This window comes from Telopea speciosissima, chromosome 2 (genome assembly GCF_018873765.1).
Source record: "Telopea speciosissima isolate NSW1024214 ecotype Mountain lineage chromosome 2, Tspe_v1, whole genome shotgun sequence".
Taxonomy (NCBI): domain Eukaryota; kingdom Viridiplantae; phylum Streptophyta; class Magnoliopsida; order Proteales; family Proteaceae; genus Telopea; species Telopea speciosissima.
Window position 1 is genome coordinate 26,748,216 of NC_057917.1, and position 26,854 is coordinate 26,775,069.

General features: G+C 39.1%; 1 protein-coding gene across 1 annotated transcript; it reads right to left on the minus strand.

Annotated features, from left to right (window-relative positions):
• Positions 1-1,709: 1,709 nt before the first annotated feature.
• Positions 1,710-18,556, minus strand: LOC122650597. Its single transcript, XM_043843999.1, has 7 exons — positions 18,373-18,556; positions 9,737-9,789; positions 6,606-6,893; positions 6,284-6,495; positions 5,816-6,032; positions 5,735-5,745; positions 1,710-2,108 (listed from the first exon to the last, which is right to left on the minus strand). The coding sequence occupies exons 1-7, from the start codon at positions 18,554-18,556 to the stop codon at positions 1,766-1,768; spliced, it is 1,308 nt and encodes a 435-aa protein (XP_043699934.1). The 3' UTR covers positions 1,710-1,765.
• Positions 18,557-26,854: the final 8,298 nt, after the last annotated feature.

Genomic DNA, 26,854 nt, shown 5'->3' on the forward strand with positions numbered 1-26,854 from the left:
AGGAGCAATTGTGTAATTTTGTATTTCTGAGTAATCTAGTGTAACGTTCAAATGGTATCTCCATAGCAATTAAATTGTTGCTTATGCCATGAGGCACACTCTGATGTTTATGTAAATTTAATATAATGGTATCAGTTGTAGGAGGTAGGATAATAGTATTTCATCGATAAACCAATTTAAATTCTTATGGCCTTATGGTCAGCGCCCGTGAGGGATGCACTTTCACTTCTCCCCGGACTAGGGTGTGACAACAGTAATTTCATGGGGGTTTTGAGCTATGCTTGAGTTGGAATTTAGAAGAGCACAAAAAATTAGAAATGAAGAGTTATGAGTTACCTTTCCAATATTTCAAGTTTCATGCCAATACGATATCAAGTTTGGAAGTTATGGAAAAACATCTAACATGGTTTGGTAGTACATCAACAAGGCAGTGTTCTGCACATAAGTAAGATTGAAGAGCAGTTTTGGGGTTCTTTTATTGTTCTTGGGTCTTCATAGGAAATGTAATCCTTTGAGTCTTCTATATGTAGGAAAAAGAAATGAGTCAATCGGTGTAACGCCCCTAAATCCGTCAAGATGTTTAAGTCGTTAACAGTCCACAAGATCAATAGTCTTAGTGAAAAGGAACCGGACTGTGAACCAAATATAAATCATCATAGCCTCAAATTATAGTAGTAGCATATCTAATCCCAACCATTCAAATAAACACAGCAGAAGTCTTTAATTCAAACAATAAATCCTTTAGTCAAAAACCATAGTGTAGATTATTACATTGTCTTCAAAACATAATTAAATCAAAGTTACATCCTTCAAACTTAGAATCGGAAATCAATCACTACTCCTTAAAACAGAACTTTTGTCTCAGCAAAAATAAAATAAAAATCAAGTGAAGTAGACATCGTCACCATAATCATACGCCACGTCTTCATGGTTCTTAATATAGGTCTGCTCTAAATCAAGAGGTGCTTCATTTGAAATATAATGAGGGGTAAGCTAGGGAAAGCTTAGTGAGGAAACAAAACAACCTTATACGATCATTTGAAAATAATGCAACATTACATTACTTAAAGACATAATTATAAGATATCATACGAATCAATATCAATGAGCAAAACCACATAAATTCCATTGAAGTTTTATGAGACAAAAGAAAGAATATTTATGTCCAATAACATTAACAATAGAAGTAAACATAAACAATATGCATGCTAAAGAAAGGTATGCTCGCAACATTATACGGGTCATAAAATAAAAGTGTCTGCACCATTATACAGGTCACAAAATTAAATGATGCCTGCACCGTTATACTAGTCATCGAACAGAAGGGAAACATAAATGCATATACACAATTCTCAAAAATAACATTATTCGGAGCTTTGGGCAAAACCCTATCACGTGTCAATCAAGTGACGCTCTCTCTGTCTCTCTCTCTCAGGCCTGGATTGTTTACTCATCATCAAACAGTGAATCCATACCAGAACTTTGGAGTCTAAGCATGTTCATTCACTTATTATCAGAGAACCGAGGCACAAATTAAACAAACAAATTATGTTTAAAATTTCTAAAACTTACAGGGTAGAACAATTTCTTGAGGACAATCCAGGAACGATGCAATACACTTACCATTCTTAAAATCCTATTCTCATACAACAACTGAATGTAGAAGCTATAAGGATAACAAAAAAAAATTGGCAAAAAACCTCGGAAACAACCGAAAGAAAATTCGAAGTCTAGAAGGGAGGTGGAGAATTACATGTCTAGGAGGCTACTTTTCTCCAAGCAAGAGTGCCTCTACAATAGCTTCATTCATACCATCTAGGTAATAAAACATGTGACCTGAACCTATTAGCTCATGATAATGAACCCATGGGAGCTTTTCTGCAATATAGCGCTGCAGGGTAACTGGTACAAGCCTGTCCTCATCTCCCTGCCATAAATGGACAGAATATTCATTGTGTTGAAATGGGTTTTCTAGTTCCATTGAAGCAAATTCCCAATCTCTAAATCCAATAATGAAGTCCCGGAAAAGGGACTCAAATTCCCCTTGCTGCCTCACTTGTGCATGAAACGATGAAATTGAGAGGAGTGTTATTGTCAATGAGAATATGCTTAAGAACCAAACATACCAAAAGAAAGCAATCCGTAAATATGGTAAACTGTGTTATACAATGTGTAAGAAGCAGTAAGCCCTATCAAGGCCCATCACATGAGTTCATGTCTGAAGGTAGTCAGTTTATGCAAATTTGCCGAAGTTTAGGACCATCTATGTAATATCCCTAAGAATTTTTTTACAAGGGTATTTGGGTAATTTGATTTAGCTACAAACTTGCTTGTTTTATAAATTAATATTTATACATGTAAATATAAATATGAATATATGTATACGTGTGTGTTACCTAGCCAGCTTGTATGGCCAAATTTTCATGTAGGGGCTTACTGGGAATTTTAGAGCTTAAATTAAAATATAGCTAATTATGTATGATTAATATTGTAATCTAGGCATGTGTGGGGCCCAGGTTAGAGCTCAAGTTATTTTGGAGGGAGCATATTGGAGATATTTTTAGAACTTGATTTTGTGAGATTGAGATATGATGAGGTGTAGGGCTAAGATTTAATCATGTGCTTAGTCAAGATTGAGTAGAATAGACTATGAATTCAAATTAGAAAGAATTGCTGGAAATTTTGAAGGATTATTGGCTATGAGTTAAATTTGGGAACAAGGATAAGATCATAAGAGAGTATTCAAAGGGCCATATCTTGTGGGATCCATCCTCCATCTTCTCCTCGGAAAGTGAATATTCTAGGCCTGCCAAGTGGTAACCTACTATTGGATACTTATTAATTGCTTGAATAGTAATTTACCTCATAATTAGAAGTTCTACATCACATCTTAGCTAATTATTTGATCATGGGGTTCTATACTAATCCAAGGGCAAATATTTATTTAGATAGAAGATGTTGGAAGATCAAATAAATCCTAGTTTTAGGAAGCTAATAGAAAATATTTTAGAAATAGAGAGAAGGAGAATCTCTCCTATATCAAGCAACCCAAATTCGTGGGGGCCTAAGCTAGCTCCCCACGAATTTTGAAGAGTGAGAAGAGAGGTGTGAGTTTGAGGAAGGAAGAAAAAAACAAGAGAAAGAAAGAGAAGGAGAAAAGGAAGAAGGGAAGAAGACTACCTCTCCCTCCTCAACCTTCAAGTTTCGGTTTGGGCTATTAAAGACCATGTATCGAAGGGTTCAACACCTTTTATCTCAAGGGTAGAAAACTTTGATTTTTAGTCTACAGTAAGAGTAAGTGAAAATCCCTCCTAATATCTATAAGTTTGATGCATAGGTCCTAGGTTATTCTATGGTATGATAAGGCATTTTCACATGATCATATATATATAACTTCATTTTATGAGATGCATGATGATTGAAGATGTATGATTTTATGGGATGCATGATGATTGATAGATGTAAGATTTTATTAGATATACAAATGATTGTATGCAAGTATGATAAATGGATATAATTCTTGAATTGGTTTCGATTTCTCTATGCATGTGTGTTGGGAATTTAAACATGAACATGATATGAGTTGGATATGAGATATGCTTATTTATGATTTTGAATATGAGGCTCAAATTAGTACATGGCATGGAATATAGTTCTGATTTTGGCTTTATGATGTAATTATTGGAGCATATGGTTACCCCTATATGACATGGTCCAATGTTGATTTGGGTGGGTTGACAAGGTTGTGTAACGCACGCAGACCATGTAATGGCGTGGGTCAACTTACATCCTCACATTTGGAAATACCATGGTGATCTAGGAGAAACTGGCATTATGGGTCAATATGCATGTCAAGGCTACGTAACGCGCGTAGGCCATGTAATGGCATGGGGCATCGTATTGAATCCCAGGAAAAATGGAAATTTATTGATACGTGGATGTTTTTTTTGTTGTATCTTCATCTCCGGACATTTTATTTATTATTATGGGTTTTGTGTTATTGGATCCTTTGTTTTCAAACTTGTATGGTATTAAGTTAGATTTTCCTCCTTGCTAAGTTTCTTCCCCCGATATTTCTCAGATGATGAGTATTTAGGGCATGGCATTATGAAAATGAATCGTGAGGTGGAAGAATCCCATACTGATGATGAATCTCACCATTTTATAGTCTGTTAGGAGTTTTAATGTTCTTTTCCTCATTTTCGGTTTCTTTTGCTTTGAAGGACATGTAATGGTTATTTGAGTATTTTGGTTAAAGACATGTAATAATTTCTTTAGTTATTTTGAAGTTGGGATGATAGATTTGTTTAAGTTTTCTTTTTTTCTTTTGTTTTATTTAATTTTTTTTTTTACTTCCGCTGAATTTTACTCTAGATAATATGGATGTGTCTTAAATTTGAAATCGCTACCTTAGACGATTCACCAACTAAGTGCAATCGATCCTTAACCGATTAACGGCCTTAATTCCCTTATTGGAGGGTGGGATGTTACAATGTCTTTGTCTACATCCCCTGGGGCCCCACAAAAGCAGGACTTACACCACATGGCGTTGTATAAACTTCCAAGTTTTACATTATATTATAAATAAAGCAAAGAGTTCCTTGCACAGCTGGTCCACCAAATTGTGCCACATTGGTAAGGTGCTGTGATAATTCTGCCAGTTGGATAGATAGGTCAGGATCTGGATGGATTACCCAAGAATCGAATTCCAGAGCCAAATTCAATCATATATACTTGCCTATTAGCATTTTTTTTTCTTTTTATTTTTATTTTCATTCGTCCATTTGTTTCAACTGTTGCTTAAAAGATTCATTTTCTTAGTGGATCCCCAAAGGCTTTATACTGTCCCGTGGCAACTCTATTCCGGATGAAACTTGACAGTGAGCAGGTGACCCTGGACCTGACCCACCAAAAAATTTGGGTCCAGCTGATCTACTCCGTGGCAGATAATAGGAAGGACCTACAAGAAGGCTTTCCTATGTCAACCATGCAGGAAACCTTAACCCTACTAATAATCCAAAAACACCATCAAAGAGGATATTTTATCTATGTGGCACTCGAGTGTCACTTGGACTCTTATCTCATGTAATTGTATATATATTCTCTGTTAGAGAATCAATGAATTAAGGCAAAGAATTTACATTACAATAATCGTTAGCAAGAGTCATCAAGTAAATAAATTGTCTCACCGTCCAAAAACTAATAGGAACACAGCAAGCATGCTCACAACACCAAATATAAAGAGCTTATAGCTTAACAATACAAAAAAAAAATACTTGCAAACAAGTTTTATACTGATAAAATTTGATGTAGTTTGTCAGCTTGTGATAGAAACTACATGACAAGGACAACATTTCATTAAAAATCTGCTGTATTGGAGACACCATTTTTGAGTCCTTTGTCGGACAACAACACTACTGTTTTGTATAAACCTGACCAATTTCACAGTTAATGTCTCCCAATGTACCATACCAAAGTTGCACCACAAACTACAATCTTATTCACCAACATGTTGGGGACCCATGCATGCACTAGAACTCATTCACCACCATGTTTAAATGACTTGTACAATCAAGAGTGGAGACTATTAACCACCATTATGCATATAAAACAAATCTTTGGTTGGGATGAAGGTTTAGTTGAGTTAAGCTGTATGCATAAAAAGAAATCTATTATTCCTACTGTTTACTGCTCCTATCATCTGTCAGTCTATTAGTCCTACTCTGAATTTTACATATTCATGTTCTGCATCATATCCACAAACATATAGAAAAATGCATAAAAGAGGATATTGAGAAAAAGAGATACCAGGTACTTTTGAAAGAATCTCTGGGGAATTAGTTACAACACTTGAAGCAGGAAACCATCTCTGAGTGTTCCACCAGTATGTCAGCCACGGGGTGTAATGAGCCACCCTTAGTGTCCATTGGTCCCGCAGAGGTTGATGCTTGTAGGCTTCTCTGGTTAAATTGGTTGGAAACCCAGGCCACCAGTAATTGACAACTGGAGCAACTAGTGCTGTCTCTGCAAGCCTGCCAGTACAAATTTCCACTTAAAACACGTAGAACTTGAGAAACATGAAGATAGAGCCTTGAAACTACTTTAAATTAATTGTTTTTGGTTGAATTTGGGATTAGATCAATATTACTACCAGTGCTTTTCGTTAAATTTGGGATTAGATCGATATTACTACCAGTGTGTATCAGGAATTTTGCATCTCCAGTTTCAGCTGTACTTAAGAAGCTTGAGGGATCCAGGAAAGTAGAGAGTCAGCAACATCTACCTGTGAGGAATGTACTTGAGGCAGGTCCAAACTATTTGGCCACCCATGGAAACCCCAATTACGTAGAATTTGGATCCCAGTTCCAACTGATCCGCAAGCTCTTCAATATCCAAAGCTGTACTTTTCACTGTTCGCTTTGGATTGGGATCACTCTCTCCATATCCAGCTCTGTCAAAGGACAGCAAGTAGATGCCTAATTCTTCAGTTAATTTCTGGAGATGTACACCAGGAAATTAACCAATCCTCCCATTAGAAAGATAAAACTCCAAAATCTAAGCAAAGAAAAGAATGGAAAAACAAAAAGAAGATGAGAAAGATGTACCGGAGAAAGCTGCATCACATCATGTCTACAAGACCTGGAGCCATGAACCCAGATAATCTTATACTTTGCCTTATCTCTTGGGACACCGTTCTCTTTGTAGGCCAGATGCCTTCCATCACTGAGTTTAATTCTAGGAGCGGTAACAGATGGGCCGCCTGGAGAGCCACAGATCTTGGGTGCTGGAGGTTGAATGGCTTGATAAACCCATGCCAGAAACCCAATCAAAAAGACTACTGATAATTTCTTGAGCAATCCTGAAAATGTTGGACTTGCATCAAAAGATAATCGCTAGAATCCAGAAAAATTGGCACTGAGATAATTAGCAACCATAGAAAATTGTTACAGCCCTGAACCAAATCTGATGCTCACCAAGGATCTGTCCTCTGTAACATAGTTGAACTCCCTCGGTTGTTTGGATTGAATTTACTCTTCAAAAAGAAAGCTAGAAAAAAGTCCATATCAACAGAATTTTCTCTTCAGCTTATTGCTCCCCCCTTGTTTTGTTGTATCATCTTTTTTGTTCTTTGTTTCTTCCCCTGCATGTTTTCTTGTATCCCCTCAATGATGGATCTTTAACCCCTGCAGAGTGGCCTGCGGTTCCCTGCCCTGTACAGTTCTTGCAATTCCTATCATAGAGGGTGGAAATGATCACCTTACCCCCTTCCCGAACACACTGCTTGGGTAGGGTCCACACCCCTCTTATTAGAGGCACTAAAGAACTCTATGGGGCAAAGAACCACAGGAGATAATTTTCCCTCTTTGATTGGCTCTATTTTTTCCCTCCCCTTTTCCTGGGTTTTTTTTTTTTTTGATAAGAAACAGACATATATAAAAAACGAAAAAGTTTACAGCCCTAAGTAACCATTGTTATGGGTTTTAGTAGTACATAGTTTAAGGCCTATGCTAGCAAAGTTCTAAAATTGATCTAAGAGTTCACAGTAGATACGGATTGAAGTCCAGGGGATGGGGAGTGAGAAAGGATACTTAAGCAAGTCATATATTTTCTTGTTTGTGGTCCATAGGCTCTGCAGCTTAATGTTTTCCTGGTTCCACTCTTTGATTGAATGTATTTTGGTCTACTCAGTTTTGGTTGTTTCCCCTTAGATATCTGTTCTTAGTTTCCTGAGTGGCGACACTGTTGTATCTGTTTTATCCTTTTTTCTTTAAAAAAATTTTCATTCATCCAAAAGCATAAAATACGAGTCAAAGGCTTAATTTAATTAGTCCACCGATAGACGGAAAAAGATGAAAAGAAAAGGAAAGCAAGAAAGCGAGCCTGAAGGAAGCCGAAAGGAGCTGTTCTGCTTTGATTTTTTGGTGTGAGACGTGGTTGATGAAGCTGAGATCTTCATGTTGACTCCTGCCATTGTTGCAATCTTCAACTGTTACCTCCCACGTATTAATACTCGTTTAGCCGATTAGACACATTTGGTAGGAAAACCGGACATGGAACCTCTTCGGAGTTTGATATGAGCGAGTGACTGAGTTAATGGTCCAAAAATCTGCCACGTGGTAGATAAGGTGACACTTTTGTTTTGGGTAGAGGATAAGGTGGCAGTCATGTTTTGTAAACGTTGAACATTAAGGAACCACAAGAGAGTAACGAGATAATCAAGAGACTACCGACTAATACGATGGTGACTATATCGACTAATATTGTATGGATATAAAATGAATGGAAAAATCTAATAAATTTGCATTGCACTAGGTGTAGACATTGAATTTTGTCACCCCCGGTAATGACGATAATCGGATGCAAATGACTGGCAATGTCCCCTGAAACCTACCCTATAACACTGCGGAAGCACGGAGAACTCAAAATCATCCTCACAACCCCTATAGGGCATTTACCGCATGCATGGAACGCACGCAAGCGCCGCAGACAGGCGCAGCCCCGTCAGGTGGGCATAGCCCCGCCAGGCGATGCCGCAGATGGGTGTGGCCCTGCCAGGCAACGCTACAGATGGGCACGGCGGTTTCGCGACGCTGCCAAGCGGTGCTACAGATAGGTGCGACCCCACCAGGTAGTGCCGCGTGTGCCCAAGAAGCCTCACGACGGTGCCGCGGACCCCCATTTTTGCCTATAAAAGCCCCCCCTCATTTCACCATACCAAGTTTTCTGGAGAAGGGGAACCCCCAAAGCTCCAGTTTTCTGATTTTTCCTAGTTTCCTTGTTCCGGGGTCCTTCCCCAACCCGTTTTCGAGCTTTAGCCTTGTCCCCTTGTCTGAAGTCCGAGTTATCTGAATTAGACTTCTTCGACCCTTTTTCGCCCAAGTCCCAGAAGTCCTCTATGACGTAGCAACTCTATTCTAGAATCGGGGATCCACCCCCCAAAATCTCGCGACGCCGTTATTCTGTCTGAGAGCCTAAGATTCAACACCTGCAAGCCGTTACTCTGTCCGACAAAGGATAAAGCCAGCCATTTGCCTCCCGCTGAGCTGGGGGACACCGTCCGTTTTGTATATGTCATAATTGCATTGGTTTAGCGAATATGTATATATTTTCATTGCTAATCTTTAATTTCGGCACAATATTGTTCTTCAAATATTCCTGTGTAGTGTACATAATAGTTAGCGTAATATAGTTTAATTTAGTTAAATAGTTTGTGCATCATTATTTAGCCAAGTATGTGGGTATAGTACATTCATAAAAAGGAGAATATTAAAAAACAAGCATCTAATAGAAAGACCAGTTTATCCGGGCGAGGTGGGTACGTAACACCTTCCCACTCTCGTAACCTGACCATTTACTTTGAAGCTCTGACCAAACCAAATAGAATCTTGTAGCTCTTCATAGGGCTACCCCAACTGGGTCCTAGGCCCTAACCCTAGGTAGCGACTCCATTCCATATTATTGTATGACCCCGATGTTAAACCCGTGCCCAATAACCCGGTTTAAAACTCGGTCTAACTTTTCGGTCCTATTGAACCTCGTGTGTTGGAGGGAGAGCGTATTACGCTCGTGAGTTGTGGGCCATGATACTCAAGCCATCTCACAAGATTGTCGATCGTGACTCAAGGAAAGTCATCAAGGATAGGTTCATCGACAGCGAAAAGGGAAATTCGTCTATGATGGTGTATTCTTGAAATTCCCTCATTCCGAGAATCCACAAGGCCCACGCCGTTATTACCCATGCCCACTTCATGACAAATGGGAGTAAATCACTATCTGAATAATTCAAGCCTATGCATGACCATGAATAAGTATAAGAACTAGAATGGGCTTGGGCTTAGGACCTTAGCCCCTTTCTATTTATAACTAGAACTTGGGTTATGGGCCTAGCAGGATGATGGGCCCAATAACTTAAACTAGGACTCAAGGTTAACACTTAGCCAAACAGCCCTCAACCTTATTGAACCTAAAGACCTAGACCCCCATCCAAACAAACCCTAAGGACTAAAGCAACTTAACCTAATACCCTTGTTTGAGTTTAAAATAATATCGCAAGCGTACGGGTCAATCGTAGCTACGGGTCGAACACGAGGAGGTCAACCTTGAATAAATTTTCACTTTTAATTAAGGCGAAGTGTACAACTTATCAAATATGGAAACAACCTATATATGAAAACTACCAATTATGGAAACTAGCAAATATAGAAGCAACTAAATTACCAAAGATAACAAATAAAAAATAGAAACTAGGGCAACCGCTAAGGGAATGGATGAATTAAAAGTAAGAAAGTCACTTGGGAATGGATTCCACCATGAGAATTAGGACAGATCAATGACTAGCATATTAGGGCAAAACATGCATACAGCCTAGGTCTATATGATATGCAGCACGGCTCATATACAGCTATCATATCCTATGAAAATAGTGCTCACACAACATAAAATGTAAACAAAAAAAATACATGAACATAATGGTGTCACAATGGATACAGCTAACGAACATGTATATAGTTTCCCTTGGAATGACATACAAGCTGTGGGCGGTCATCCATTGTAAGTCTAATATTGATCATGTCCATTAATCACATAAACAATGCTAGCCATCAATTCTTCCTTCTCTCATGTTTTCACCCACTCCCAAGAGGAGAGGTTTGGAGTAAGGTGAGTCACACTGTTTTTCATTGAGATTAGATCGAGTAGGTCATCTAGGCTACAAAAGATTTCAGCTCGGAACCTTGGTAGAACCTTTTAACACATGCATAATTTCAATTTCACTTTGATTTTACTTGCCATATTTTTCCAAGTACTGAACTCAAATGCCCCTCTACTACAATTGACTTGAATGACATGCATGTGTTGGAATAGATTCTCAGTGCATATATCATTTGATTGCCATATTGTAGCTTTAGACATTGATGCAGTATGAGTTCAAACTTTTAATTTATTTATTTTTATTTTTTTTTATTTTATTCTACTCCAATCCATGCAATGTCATGACCTCTTAAGCTTTTTAGGTGACTCTTATAGCGAATTTTAGGCCAATTATTCTCAAACCAGACGGTTTTAAGGAATTAGGTGTAAGGCACCCCTCAGGCTTACTCAAACCAATAGGCTACAAGCCAAGACTAGATCAAAGAGCAAATAAATTTTTGGGAAAATTACATGACTAGCTACTTTTGGATTTTCATTTACAAAACTGTCCACCCTATGTTTGAGTTAACAAAAATAGACAAAAACAAGTTAAGGTTTACAAAACTGGACAAAATAGTACCTCTCCCTCCCAAAATTACTTTTTTAGATATTTTTACCCCTGCCATTGCCTTCTCACCCAGGCATCCTCCGTTCCCTGCAACCCACCCCTCCCTTCCCTTCCCTGTGATTACCTAGGATGCCTGGGAGAGAAGGCAATGGCAGGGGTAAAAATGTCTAAAAAAGTAAGTGAGGGAGGGAGAGACACTATTTTGTCCAGTTTTGTAAACCTTAACTTGTTTTTGTCTATTTTTGTTAACTCAAACATAGAGTGAACAGTTTTGTAAATGAAAACCCAAAAGTAGCTAATCATGTAATTTTTCCTAAATTTTTTTTTGGCAATCAACTATATCATGCAAGTGTATCTGGTTCAACTTTAGCACCTAACCAAAATTCATGTAAACTGGATGATTAACAAAATCGGCTCTCTCAGTAGACATTGTATTTTAAAGGAATTTAAAATCCCTTTGATCGGTATATTCCAATTCCCTCCTCAGTGCAGAATTTTTATTACTTCAAAGTGTCGAATATTTGGATGCTCTCAAAGTCTTCAGAAAAGTAAACTAAACATGCTATACACTCGCTCTCGAACCAAAGTAAAGACTACAATTCGATGAAATCCCCCCATACTTAAATTATGCAGTGTCCTCAATGCATACAGAAATAAAAACGAGGGCCGAGATGAGGTGGTTTACCAGATATAATCAATAAAGAGGATCATGAAGAGTCATGAGCTTCACAAAAAGTACTACGAGCATCAACAGAAATCTCAATCCATGCCCAGTAAATGTAAAAAGAGCTTCAGAACCAGAAAATACTCAACCAAGAATTTTAGTCAAATGAAAAATAACATGGAAGTTAAGCACAAATGATAAATACCCAATAGGAAAATCTGTCCACATGGGACAGTGGAAAACGAAGGCAGTGAAAAATAGTCCATGTAGACAAATCCACCAATTTCCTCCCATGGTCAATGTAGAATGCATGTCATTATCGCAAAAACCAACCAAGAATGGATCGCAGTAAGCATAAAAAGAATCATGAATATCAGTAACCTCACCAAGATAATCATAAAAAATGGAAGGTTTACTCAAATCAATCCTAGCAATAAAACTATCAGCCCTTTGCATAACTTAATTTGCCAAATAAGGATCATAATAATATGCTTGAAGAGCATCATGACTAACATTGTCCTCCTCAATAAAATCATCGAATCTACGAGGTTTGGACAAATCAACATATGGGACAATTAAATCCTCAAAATGACAATTATATGGGTTTTCCAAAGAGAGAGAGGGAGATCGAATTTCCTAGGTTTCTATGCTATCATGAAAATCTGATTCTAAATCAATAAAAAACACTAGGCTCACTAAGATCAAAAATTTCAGGTAAAAGTTGGACTTCCCCAGGTGGCTCATCGAACTTCACTTCACTTATATCTTCAGGAAACTCAATCTCAACAAAATCATCTTGAAAATCATCTTGTTAGGGGTAACTCTCATTAACTTCAAACTAGGGTGGTGGACTTTCAACATCATTAAACTGGGGATGGGGCGGTTCATTCTGAACTGAAATCTAGTAACATGGATTAGGTTCAGGCTGACTAGGTAATTTACCCGTTTCCTTCTCCTGCACTATGGTGATTAGTTGAGAGAGTTGCTTCTCCATGTTATTACTACTTTCTATGAAAAGGGCAACGTTCTTCTCAAACTCACTCATTCCGGCCTCCTTACTCATTTTTTGAAACTCAGGGGGTTGTTGATATGGTGCAAGGAACGGTGGCTCATTGAGATTCAATGGAGGGTTGGGCATTGGAGGACCAAACTGACCATGATATTGGAAATTGGGTGGTCCAGCTTGGTTATTCCGTTGATCCCACGAGAAATTGGGATGATCACTCCACCCCTGATTGTAAGTGCAAAAAGAATTGTACTGAAATAGAGGACTCACATTCTCATCATCATAGCTACCCCCATAAAGATTAGAGCATCCTTCCATAACATGGATAGGCTGGGGATGTAACCAATCAAAATTTCCTGAAAGTCCATAGTTGGGTTGGGGAACAAAATTGTACTGGGATAGTGGAAAGTTGTTCTCTAACTCACTACTTTTGGCCTCCCTAGCCTGTTTAAACCTTTCCCCCAAAGTTAAATGTGGAGGTGTATTTCCCATGATTCCAAGTAGTAAAGCACAAACATTTTTTTTTTTTTAAATATAATGCAAAAGTACTTTGAATCGGTTAAAAACTAAATTAAGTCGCCTCCCTGGCAACGGCGCCAAAAACTTGTTTGAGTTAAAAATGTAATACCGTAAACATACGGGTCAATCGTAGTTACGGGTCGAACACATGGAGGTGATTAATCCAATTTCTACTTAGGCAGAGCACACCAATTTAATAATCAAAAGACTAAAACTAATTAAAAGACTAAAAACAAAAAATTTATTTAAAAATAGTAAACTAACGAAGAGGCTAATTAAAGATAATGCAATAGACTAATTAAAGAAGACGGGTTGAGAGAAACACTTAGGGGTAAGGAATCCACCAAGAGAAATTGGTTCAGTCAATGATAAGATATAGTAAAAACATAGCCCTTAGATGGCATGAATGGTGGATTCAAGACATAGGAGATAAGTGATACAAAATCAATTGTTTCCTATGAGTGATACTCACTACGCATACGATGATGGCAAATCAATTGTATACGATAAATGGACACGTAGACAATTACGTATACGATAAATGGATGGCATGAGTAATGTGGGCATGGCACATATTAAATCTACTAATGCTAATACAATAATCACGTCGAGTAATAAGCACCATTGATTTTTTCTTCTCTCATGGCTTCATCCTGTCCTTAAGTGGGGGAATTAGTTGGCCATGAAAAAATAAAAAGAGAAAGAAGATGATGAAAATAAACAAAAGACATGGTAAAATAAATTGCAAGAGATGAATGAAAAGAAATAATTTTATTGAACTAAGAAACTTACAAGCTTAATGGAAGAAAATAACAAAGCTTTAATCCTCATAAACCGAATTCCTCTATAGTCCCAATGCCAAACCAATCTTCTCTCAAAGCAAAATAAAACGAAAAACCACAAAAAACCTTCTCTGCCTCGCCTTCCATGTTCCTCCCCTTTTTTAGAAAAAAAAACCGAGAACAAATAGATAACCGTGACGGTGGTGAGGTGCAGTGAGAGAAAATCGGCAAGAGAGAGAGAAATTGACTGTGAAACGGACAAGGGACAAGGGACTTGGGACTTGGGACTTGGGACTTGGGAGAGATAAATTAGGAGGTTTGAAGGGATAGGGAACTGTGGAGAGAAGAGAGACGCGGAGATCGGAAAGAAAAGCGATTTTTTCCTTTTTTTTTTTTATTCTATTCTTTCATCCTAAATTCCATTTTCACTAAGAATCGTTTTCAGGCAATATCTTTCTATCATGGACTTGAATAGATCCAACCTGAGAATTAAAGTTGCACCATTTTAAATTTCGGACGATCTGAGCCCAAGGTCCGATATCTTCTAAAAGATTCTTAATTCACCAAAATTACCCTTATGTCTCTATGCTTGATTTTTCTCTCTTCTTCTTCTTCTTCTAAACTCGAATCGACTCTAATCAAGTGAGTTTCGACATTACGCATTAGAAAGCTAACCCGGCTGAATTCTTCAACCTTGTAACCTGACGTTTGACGGTCCAATTAGACATATATTCTCCACTTTGATCAAAATACCCATAAACCTGAAAAATGACAAAAAGTACCCGAGTAGCACTATTCTTGGAATAAAATGATAGTAATTAATACATTAAAATGAGGTATAAAATATGCCTAACAACCCTATCTCTCTCTCTCTCTCTCTCTCTCTCTCTCATTTGCACCCACAAAGAAGAAAGAGGGAAAGAGAAATTGTGGGAGCAAGAAGTGGAGAAGAAGAAAGAAAAAGAAGAAAGAAGAAGGAAGAAGTAAGGTGAAGGAAGGAGAGAGGTGGAACTCAATCTACTCATCAATACCTTGGTGAGTATTCTCTCTCTCTCTAAACCCTATTATTTTCCCCTTTTCTTTGCCTATTAAATGTGGGTTTGGTTATGAATCTTCCACCATTAATGGCCTCACCAACCTTATGATGAAGCAATTAATGAAAGGGGATTAATGACAACACTAAATGAAACCCCTATGCATTCAAACCTTCCCTTACTCGAGATCCCAACTTGAATTGGTAAACCCTAGGTTTAGGACTTATGGTTTGGAAGCCTTTCCACATAGTTGGGTGAAATGCTCATGAAACTTGAGTTATGACCCAATGGGAACCATAGGTAAGTTCCCTCAACTGTAATGGTCCTCCACATTGGATCCTCCAAGACCTTGGTAACCCAAATCCATAAAATCCCTAAAGTATGATTCCACCATGGGGTTCACTCTCTAACCCATTCGATGAGGTAACCCTCAACCCCTAGAAGCCTCTAAAGAACCCTAAGTATACCCCTTTGAAGCCTAAACCCATCGGACCCAAAACCATTCTCAGAATGGTGTTGACAGTAGGATAGGCAGGAACAAGAATAGGGGAAAGGCAGAAGAATTCTGCCTGTGGAAACCCAGGCTTCGTGCCTATGAGCTGCTGCCAAAGATAGGCATGAAGGACAGGCAGAAGCAATCTGCCAGTGAGGGTCTTATTGTTCATGCCGGTGACCCTATTTCAGCCCTGTTTGACCTCTTTGGGGACTCCACCTCTTATGGTCCTAAACATTATAGCTAAACACATCGTACACCCTCTTTAGGTTGACTCACCCAGCTCAGGGGCGTACTAGTGTGTGGGACAGTGAACTTAGTATTGAACGCCAATTCGAGGAACTTGTTATTGAAAGCTAGTTCGAGAACAAAGGTGAGTGAGTTAGGCATTTGCCTTAATTTATGGAATGTTTGTGTCATATTATGCGAATATCATTCATGCATGTTTGCTATATTATATGATCGCCGTTAAGATAGAGGATAATATACGTATATATAGGTTGATAGGACTTTACATTCTTATCTTGTGATATTATTATTACTTATGGCACGATGGTGTGGATGGTATCAGATTTGATTATGGGACCCGGGTGCCGGTTGGTGTTGAACCTGGGATTTCCATATTGTGGATCAAACTCATGGTATGTAGATCTAGGTTTTGGAAATGGGATCCATGTGCCGGTGGGTGCTGGGCTTGGGATTTCCATACTTATAATTGCATTAGAGTTGTTTACTGCATTAGGTGGAAATGGGGTGGTGACCGGCCGACCACCTTCGGTAATCACATACCGTACTTGTATGTGTATGTATAGGCTAGAGGAGCGAGAGGATAGTCGGTTGACCGTATTTCGATATCTATGGACTCGGCCTCTGGCTTATGTATGTGCGTGAATGGTAGTTAGGATAAATGTATACCCAGTACTATGACCCTTATCGACAGGGGTTTAGGTGTCAGTCAAATCCTGAGTCTCGATCGTTATTCGAAGTACAACTCACTGAGAAGTTCAGGCGGCGACCGTCATTCGGGCTAAATACCAAGACAGGGTTTAACTCGGGGGTTTGCGTACATCTCTTGGTCGAGATCGATATGGTAGGCTTCCAGTGCAACTCAGGTTTGTCATCATCGGTATACCATCTATTTATGGTACCGATGTCGGGGATGCTGCCTAAGGTGTTGCTATAATACTATACCTGACTTAGTTGTGTTGTTAGGTGGATAACAATAAAACTGTACATCATCATACATTCATGTAGTATGATTGTAAACTATATGTGATGTCCGGTCTACCTCGGTGGTATGGGACACTTTGGTATCCATCCATCATGTACGGTTTGCAGTCAACCTCATTCATTACTATTCGTGCTTGCTTGTGTGGCTTAGCCACTCATTGGGCTCAGTGGAGCTCATTCCTCAAGCAAACATATTTTTTTTAGATGATGCAGGTACATTTGAGTAGGGCGGCTTGGAGTACGAGACTCTCGCTGTTGGATATGAAGATTGGTAGACTTTGAAGATTGTGGAGTATGGATCGGAGTGCTATTGCGAGGTGTGTTCCTTGAGGGAATAGTGATTGTGGTTGTTTGGCCATCTTTTGTTACACTTTGATACATTTATTTTTACTTCTTAGCGTATTCTTTTGCTTTCCTGTCATGAGAGATGTATTGTATAAACCAGAGGTATAATATATAGGTCCTAATGGGAAAGGTCATATTGATGATACCAAACATTGTTATTTAAATGTTACAAAGTAGTTTTCGCCAACTCTGATGGCAATTATGTTTATACTTTATTTATTGAACTATTACTTGTCATTGTGAATGAGTTAGTTTTTTATACTGCATCAGTGATTCTGGTGGTTGGGGAGCGTATTTGTATGCCCCGATTGCATTTTCCCATGGTTCAAGGATGGGGGTGTAACACCTTGATATCAGAGCGTGATGCTCTACCTAGGACTAAGTGTTCACACGACCCGATTTACTTTGAACTGGGGTTAAATGTTAAAAGCTTTATCCACAAACAAGAATCAGGAAAACAAGTTAAAATATAGAAATTTTACCGATAGAGCAATGCTTTGATAATAAAAATAAAGGTAAGAGACTCCCATAGAACATAAACTAGTTAGAAATATAAAAAAAAATGAGAAACTTCATACTAAACCCTAGGAGTTACATAAAAATGATAAGTTTGTTGTTCCTAATACAAAAGCCATATAGGCAATAAAGCGGGGAGCTACTCCTAAGCTGTCGTCACTGAGGTGCTGAAGGTGGGAGTGTGCCAGGTGAATTAGGATGCCTCAAATGATGCTCCACACAAACCACCCTATCGTGCATAGCTGTGTATAGGCTCTGAAGCTCTCTGATGTCAGCGGTGTTACTCTACGCTATCTCAGTTAATGTGGCAAGCTGAGCAACAATGAATCCCAAACTAGGCTCTGCTGACCCTGAAGATGAGGCCTTTGCATAGTGCCTACCAACAAGTCCGGTGTGTCCGCCATGGTGCCTAACTGGGGGTGAAGGTTCCCGAGCTTGTTGAACCCCTTGAGGCTGCTCCTCAACCCCAATATTCCCTTGGTTATCTTGAGCACCACCCACAACAGGTACCCCCTCCCCTCATTACCCTCTTCACCTATCTCCTCCTCATTGTTTACTTCCTCCTTGCTCTCATTATTACCATAGTTCCTTCCGATTCGTCTAATTGTAAGGTCTGGTTCATCCTCGCTACCTTCATTTCCCCGTATGTGCATCTTCCAGATGAAAGTAAAATCAAACCCACGAGTTTCCCAACACAAACTCATCCTCATCGTCGAACTCAATGCCAACATGTAGGTAGACTTGTTAATAGCCTTCCATAAGGCAAATCACTTTCCTTGGATCTGTAGCCTTTGTGGGCCATGTTGCAGATAATGATGTTGGGGAGGTTGAGTGGTCACTCCTCACATCGGCATAGAGCGATGTAGGAATGCATCAGAGAAGCCTGGTGGAGATGACCAGCGATGGGAACTAAATTCTACTATGCCAGCCGAGCAAATATTCTTGGTGAAGGATGGAACTTGAAAACCAATTAAGCCTTGTCTGTACCATCCCTCCTCAAGCTCTTCCGAAGATCGGAGTTCTCTTCCACAGTCATGTACTTTAGTGGGTTGGATTTGGGAGGAAAGTACCAGATCTCCCCCTCATTGGGAAAACCAATGATGGCTGCCAACTCTGCTGCTTTAAAAGAGAAGTCTTGACCCTTGACCCGGCTGGATATTCGAAGTCCCCTTCTACAATGCTCCTCGACAGAGAGGTTGCTATAAAATAGCCTAACCAAGTGTAAGTACACCACTTCATGAGGACTGAGCATGCTAGTCCAACCCTGGGCTGCAAATTTTTGCGCAACCTTGAAGGAACAAAGGACATCCTCATCAACCTTCCTCTCACGAAGTACCGGCTTTCTCGCGAGGAGGGTTCCTTGAGCTGTGTGTTCTGCTATACGAAACATAATATGATTGAAATTTTGGGGCTGCCTACCCCTACCCCTACCTCTGTCCCCACCTTGGTCTTCCCCTTGACCTCCGCCTTGGCCTTGGGCCTTGTTCCTTGCTGCTCTTGGTGGCATGGTGATGACCTGTGCACCATAAAAGAGAAGCACAAAGAACTAATTAGACCAAATATAAAGATGCTTAGGCAATATAATGACGTGAACCATGAAGACACAATGCACAAGGATTGAACAATGTAAATCAATGGAATTATATAGACAATTAATCATTTAGAGGGAACATATTCATTGGGCATCACATAAACTTCGACTCTAAGAATCCTAGACTTGAGAAAAAAAATTGAAATAATGAGCAATGGGTTGAAATTACCTAATGTGTAATGTGTGGGTGATGGATGCAATAGCTAAGGCATGCAGGAAGTACATTAAAACAAGGACCCATACAAGAACTGATGCAATACATGAAAGGAGTAAAATAACCCAATTGGACCTTCCTACAAACACCTCATGTGCACAATTCCAAGCTAGTGTTTATGAAGCCACAGGGAAGGGGGTTTCATATATATATCGTGGGGATGCTAACACATGATCAAACAGTGTAAATTAACAATGATGTATTATAGTCAAGTAATCAATTAGAGGACTTACTCATTGAGCAATAAAAAAACTTCAAAATTTTTTTTTTTTTGAAAACCTTAGGGTTGAGAAAGAACTAGAAGGATTGATGCCTAGACATGTGGTAATATATTGGGAGTGTAAGAAATACGAAAGAAGCCAAGAAATTCATACAAGGATTGGGGAAAATACATATAATAAGGAGTAAGGGAACCCATTTGAGCATTTTCACAAACACCTAGACTACATAATCTAGAGTTAATAAGCTTGAGATCAAAGTGGGGGAGTCTTACACAAGAATCAACACAAATAAAAGTATATTGCCCTACCTAACTTAAATCTATGGAGGGTTATAAAAAAAAATCCATCATTAATAAACATATTGATCACACAATACAATAATCCCAACTTTCAACCCTAGACTGCAAAAATCGAAGAGGGCATAAGAATCTTCAAAATTTGATGCATATGTGTGATGTGGAATGTATGCTCTATGTGTAAGAACTAATTGAGGAATGAATAGCATGAAAACCATATAATATTAAACCAAAAGAGACATAAGAAGTTGATTATCTTTGCTCTCCAAGCACAGAGATTGATGGATTCGGGCTGTCAGGGTTACCTTGCCTCGGTTATGGACACAGAAGCCAAGATTAAACCCTTGACTGAAATTGCCGTAGTGAAGGAGTATCCGGATGTGTTCCCAGAGGACTTGAAAGAGCTGCCTCTCAGGAAACAGAGTTTATGATAGATCTAATCCCAGGGGCAGCTATAGTCTCGAAAGCCCATATAGAATGCCCCGCACAAAGTTGAAAGAACTACAAACCCAATTACAAGATTTGTTGAAGAAGGGTTTTATCTGACCCAACTGTCCCCTTAGGGACCACCGGTCCTCTTTGTTAAGAAGAAGGACGATAGTATGCAAATACGCATAGATTACCGAGTGCTTAATAAGCTAACCATCAAGAATCGGTACCCACTACCAAGGATAGATGACTTGTTTGACCAGTTGCAAGGTGAAAAGGTCTTTTCCAAGATTGATTTGAGATCTAGTTATCACCAACTCAAGATCAGGGAGAGGGACATAAGCAAGACAGCGTTCAGATCTCGATATGGGTATTATGAGTTCTTGGTGATGTCATTTGGTTTAACCAATGCACCAGCTGCATTTATGGAATTGATGAACCAAGTGTTTCAAGACGTATTGGACAAGTTTATCAATGTCTTCATTAATGCATCTTGATTTATTCCAAGAATACAGAAGAACACTCTCAGCATCTAAGAATGGTACTGCAAAGACTGAGAGAGAAGAAGCTATACGCCAAATTTAGTAAGTACGAGTTTTGGCTTCCATAGGTAACATTTCTGGGACATATAGTTTTGGAAAAACAAATTAAAGTGGACCCTACAAAGTGAAGGTTGTACTAGAATGGGAAGCACCAAAGAATGTTGGCCAAATTTGGAATTTCCTAGGGCTAGTAGGGTATTACCAATGGTTCATTGAGAACTTTTCTCTCATATCAACACCGATGACTAAGTTGACCCAAAAAGGGGTGAAGTTTGAATGGTCGGTGGAGTGTGAAAAGAGCTTTCAAGAGCTGAAACACAGGTTGGTCACTGCCCTAGTTTTGACACTCCCATTGGGTACCAGGGGTATGATAGTGTACAGTGATGCCTTTAGATCAAGGCTTGGTTGTTTTTTGATGCAGAATGGCAAGGTAGTAGTGTATGCTTCTAGGTAACTGAAAGATTACAAGAAGAACTACCCCACTTACAATCTTGAGTTGGTAGTGGTAGCTTTTGCACTCAAGATTTGGCGTCATTACTTATATGGAGAAAAAAGCAAAATCTTCAGCGATCACAAGAGCTTGAAGTATTTCTTTAGTCAAAAGGAGTTGAATATGAGGCAAAGACGATGGTTGTAGCTGATGAAAGACTATGATTGTACCATTCAATACTATCTAGGCAAAGCTAATGTGGTGGCAAATGCACTTAGTAGGAAATCACAAACCCTTTCTTTGGCAGCCATAACAGTCAATGAGTAGCTTATAGAGGAAGCCAGAAGGATGGAGTTGGAACTGTTGATTGATGATGATACTATGTTACTTGCCACCCTGATAGTACAACCCTCATTGGTAGAGAAGATCAAAGCAGCCCAACCTACTGATGCAGAGTTAAAAAAATTGATAGATGGTATTCGAGAAGAGAGGTAGAAAGATCCAGACTTCACAGTGACTGAGGATGGTAGCCTCCAATTCAGAAGTAGACTGTGTGTACCCAAAGATGATCAGTTGAGGAAAGATATAATGACAGAGGCTCATTGTTCTCCATACTCAGTACATCTCGGCAGCACCAAGATGTACAAAGACTTAAAGATGCATTATTGGTGGATCAAAATAAAGGTTGATGTGGCAACATTTGTATCAAAGTGTTTTACCTGTCAACAAGTCAAAGTGGAGAGACACCGGCCTCACAGTTTGTTGTAGTCACTTCCTATTCCAGAATGAAAGTGGGAGCACATCACCATGGACTTTGTCATCGGATTACCCTGAACACCAAGGATGTTGATGCCATATGGGTGATTGTTGATCGGCTCACCAAGACTGCACACTTCATTTCGATGAAGGTAACCTATCCAATGGACAAGCTGGAAAAGTTGTACATGGACAATGTTGTTTGCTTGCATAGGGTTCCAGTAAGCATTATTTCTAATCGTGACCTCAGGTTCACATCCACATTTTGGGGTGGTTTCCAGAAGGCTATGGGCACACTGCTGAACTTTAGTATGGCCTTCCACCCACAAACCGATGGTCAGTCAGAGAGGACCATACAAACATTAGAAGACATGCTTAGGGCATGTGCCATTGATTTGAAAGGCAGTTGGGACAAGCATATTTCACTCATTGAATTTTCTTACAACAACAAATACCAGACTACTATTGGTATGGCACCGTTCGAAGCACAGTATGGCAGAAAGTGTAGGACACTATTGTACTGGGATAAGGTTGGTGAGCGAAGGATATTTGGGCCAGAATTGATGCAGGCCACGTGTGAAAAAATAGACTTGATTAGAGACCGAATCAAGGCGGCCCAATCAAGTTAGAAAAGCTATACTGATTTGAAATGAAAAGACCTCGAGTCAAGTGTCCCCAACGAAATGTGTGTTACGGTTTGGTAAGAAAGGAAAGCTGAGTCCTAGGTACATTGGACCATATGAAATCCTGGCAAGGATTGGACCGGTAGCATACAAACTGGCGTTAATCCCCCTCGTTAGCCAGTATCCATGATGTATTCCATGTCTCGATGTTGAGGAAGTACATTGCCGATCGTAGCCATGTTTTGGCTCAGGACCCACCTGAGCTTATGGAAGATATGACTTATGTCGAGGAGCCTATGAAGATCCTTGAGAGGAATGAGCACAATCTACGGAATCGTGTCGTCTCTTATGTAAAGGTATGATGGAGAAACCACTCTTATGAAGAGGCATCTTCGGAGCGCGAGAGAGAAATTCAAGCAATGTATCCCCATCTTTTCTACATGATAGGTATGTCTTAATTTGGAGGATGAAATTATTATAAGGGAGGACTCGATTGATCTTGGTTGGGAGCAAGAGGACTCAATTGATCTTGATTGGGAGCAAGAGGACTCGATTGATCTTTGATTGGGAGCAAGAGGACTCGATTGATCTTGAAAACAAGAGGACTTGATTGATTGATCTTGAAAGAATTCATTTGATCTTAAAAGCAAGAGGACTTGATTGATCTTGGTTGGGAGCAAGAGGACTCGATTGATCTTGAAAGCAAGAGGACTTGATTGATTGATCTTGAAAGAATTCATTTGATCTTGAAAGTAAGAGGACTTGATTGATCTTGGTTGGGAGCAAGAGGACTCGATTGATCTTAGTTAGGAGCAAGAGGACTCGACTGAGCCTGGCGCTAACATCTTGAACAAGAGTTAGTATAATTCATGATGCATGAGGATTTTTCCTCAATATTTAGGGTTTTTCCCCTTTTCAGGGCCTTTCTTGAAAATATATATATATATATATTTGCTCTATAGGGTAAGACCCTCCTTATGCCGAAGAAGTATTGTGGCACAGAGAAGGTTCTCGCATGGTATAGACATCATTCTGTCGATGATGGCATGTGGAAAGCCACTCTTTGATCAATCTAAGATAATGGTATGATGTACTTATAGCCGATCTGGCTGACCTATGGAACAACACACTCCAGTCATTCTGAGGGAAAGATATGGTTTTAGTGAGGGACAGGTCTCATCTGAAAGGCTATTCACGAGTTTTGACAATGGTTGGATGACAAAATTACCCGCAAGTGCAGAAGTGGTCAAGAGATCACGACGATCAGACCATACATGTGTCCGATAGTGGCCAGATAAAATAATGATTTGGATGATAAATTATCCATGGGTTTAGACCAAAAAGGATCAATTTGTACTTGAGTACAATGGAGATCAAAAGATTCATGGGATGATCGAACTACACGTGAGTATAGTGAGGATCCGAAAGTTTAATGATTAACTTGTACACCAGTACAAGGAGGATCACATAATGGATCAATCTTGTACGCGAGTACCGTGAGGATCAAATGACAGGTCAATTTGCAAATGAGTACTAAAGATTCATGAGAGGATCAAAGTATATGCGAGTATAGTGAGGATCAAAAAGTTCAATAATTAACTTGTACATGAGTACAAAGAGGATTAGATGATAGGCCAATCGGAGACCGAAAGATTTATAGGATGATCGAACTACACGCGAGTATGGTGAGGATCAGAAAGTTCTTGTACACGAGTACAAGGAGGATTATGATGATAGGCCAGTCAAAGCCCGACAGATTCATGGGATGATCGAACTACTCGCGGGCATAGTGAGGATCAAAAAATTCAATGGTTAATTTTTACCTGAGTACAAAGAGGATCAGATAATGGATCAATCTTGTACATAAGTACAATGAGATCGAAGATTTATGGGATGATTGAACTATACCTGAGTATAGGGAGGATCAGAAAGTTCAATGATAATTTGTACCTGAGTACAAAGAGGATCAGATAATGGATCAATCTTGTACATGAGTACAATGAGGATCAAATGATGGGTCAATTTGCACACGAGTACAATAGAGACTGAAGATTCATGAGATGATCAAACTATACACGAATATAGCAAGGATCAGAAAGGTCACAGAGTGATCACACTATACGTGAGTATAGTGGGATCGAAAAAATCAATGAATGATCAAGCTATACACAAGCATAGCAGGGTTCAACAGGGTCAAAGGTTCAATCAATTTGTACGCAAGTACAGTTGGGACCAGAAGATTCAAATGGTAATCGAACTATACACGAGTATAGCAGGGATTAAAAGTATCAAATTGCACGAGAGTACGGAACCATACATGAATCTGGTATAACCGAAAGATCAAACTAATAGTGATCCAAAAAACCAAATGCACATGAGTGCAGAAGTGGTTAAGGACTTGGTCAAATTGTACATGGGGCCAAATCATTGGAGATCGAGTTGTATATGAATTCAACAGTGATCAGATAGCCCAACTGCACGTGAGTGCAGGAAGTACGAGGGTCCGATGGAACTAAATGATCAGAGCCCAGGCTGTATATGAATTCTGTCCTGATTGGTTAAGTAGGTTGCACGCGAGTGCAACGGAAATAAGAATTCAAATGGTATATGATCAAGGCATTGGTCAGGAAAATGCAATCCTATGCATGTGCAGTATCCATGATGACAATAGAAAAGAAGTCTACCATTGAAACTCAGGTAGTTGCATTATGATCCAAAATGCAACAAAATAAAAAAAACAAATACAAGCAATATTTCATATTTTTATATATATATTTTTTTATTTTTAGTATGCAAAGGGAATCACAGTCCTAATGCAAATTATGTCATGCAAAAAAGGAAAACATAACCCTATGCAAGTAATCAATTCTATGCAAATGTTTATGACACAAATACAAGCAAGTGAAAAGTGATCACATACAACTGTAGACACTTACTAGACATTCTCCATTTTTGTGTTGCACAACACTTGTCCTTCACAAAAGCTTAGTGCACAATTATACGTTACCAAAAAAAACTTTGGCAGAGAAATCTGAGATTCACTCAAACCCTTTTTTTTTTTTTTTAAGAAACAATTTTATTTGTGAGAGAAATTTATTTTGAAACCTTATGGTTATTCACATTCTGACCTAGTAATGCACAATTCCACATAGACATATTATTCTCATCCCGTTACACACGTAGACTCGTCAAACATCGTTTGTCCAACATCGAATGGGTGTGGGGTGAGTTTTTTACAAAGCGAGTCAAAGAGGTAAATTGAGAGAATGTGTATGAACAAGATGGGTGGATAGGTCATTCTTCCCTCCCTTCATGGAGAGTCATGGCAGTTTATCCCAGACAGTATCATCCTTCTCTGCTTGTATGGTCATTTTGTCTTTTAGGCTGAGACTCTTCATGATTGGAAGTCGATCCTCATGGACAACATGCCCCTTTAATTTCACATGCTCTTGCCTGGTGGATTGCCCAAAAAAAAAATCTTTTTCCTTATGGTCCTTTGTCCTTCTTATTTTGGATAGAGATTGTCCTAGCGACAAGTTGATTTTTCTAGTCATCTTACTGGTTAAGAGGGTGAGTACAATACTGCTGGCATTTAATCCCCTAATCATCTCTTCAAAAATCTTCATAATCTTGGTAGACGTGCTTCTTTTTCTTCACATCATCGGATCGCATCAAAGAGAGAGGGATACTAGTGGGAAAGGGGAAAAAGTAGAAATATGATAGATATGATGCAAGTGAGCAAAAATAAAAAGTTGTACATGGACGAATGAAAAACTGTACATGTGGGAGGACCGAACTTGATTATCACTTCATCAAGTTGCCTACGTACCCCAAATAGGGATCAGGTCGAACGTAGTTCAAGACAAAGATGCCTTAATGTCAAAGCCTTGATGATTAAGTTCCATC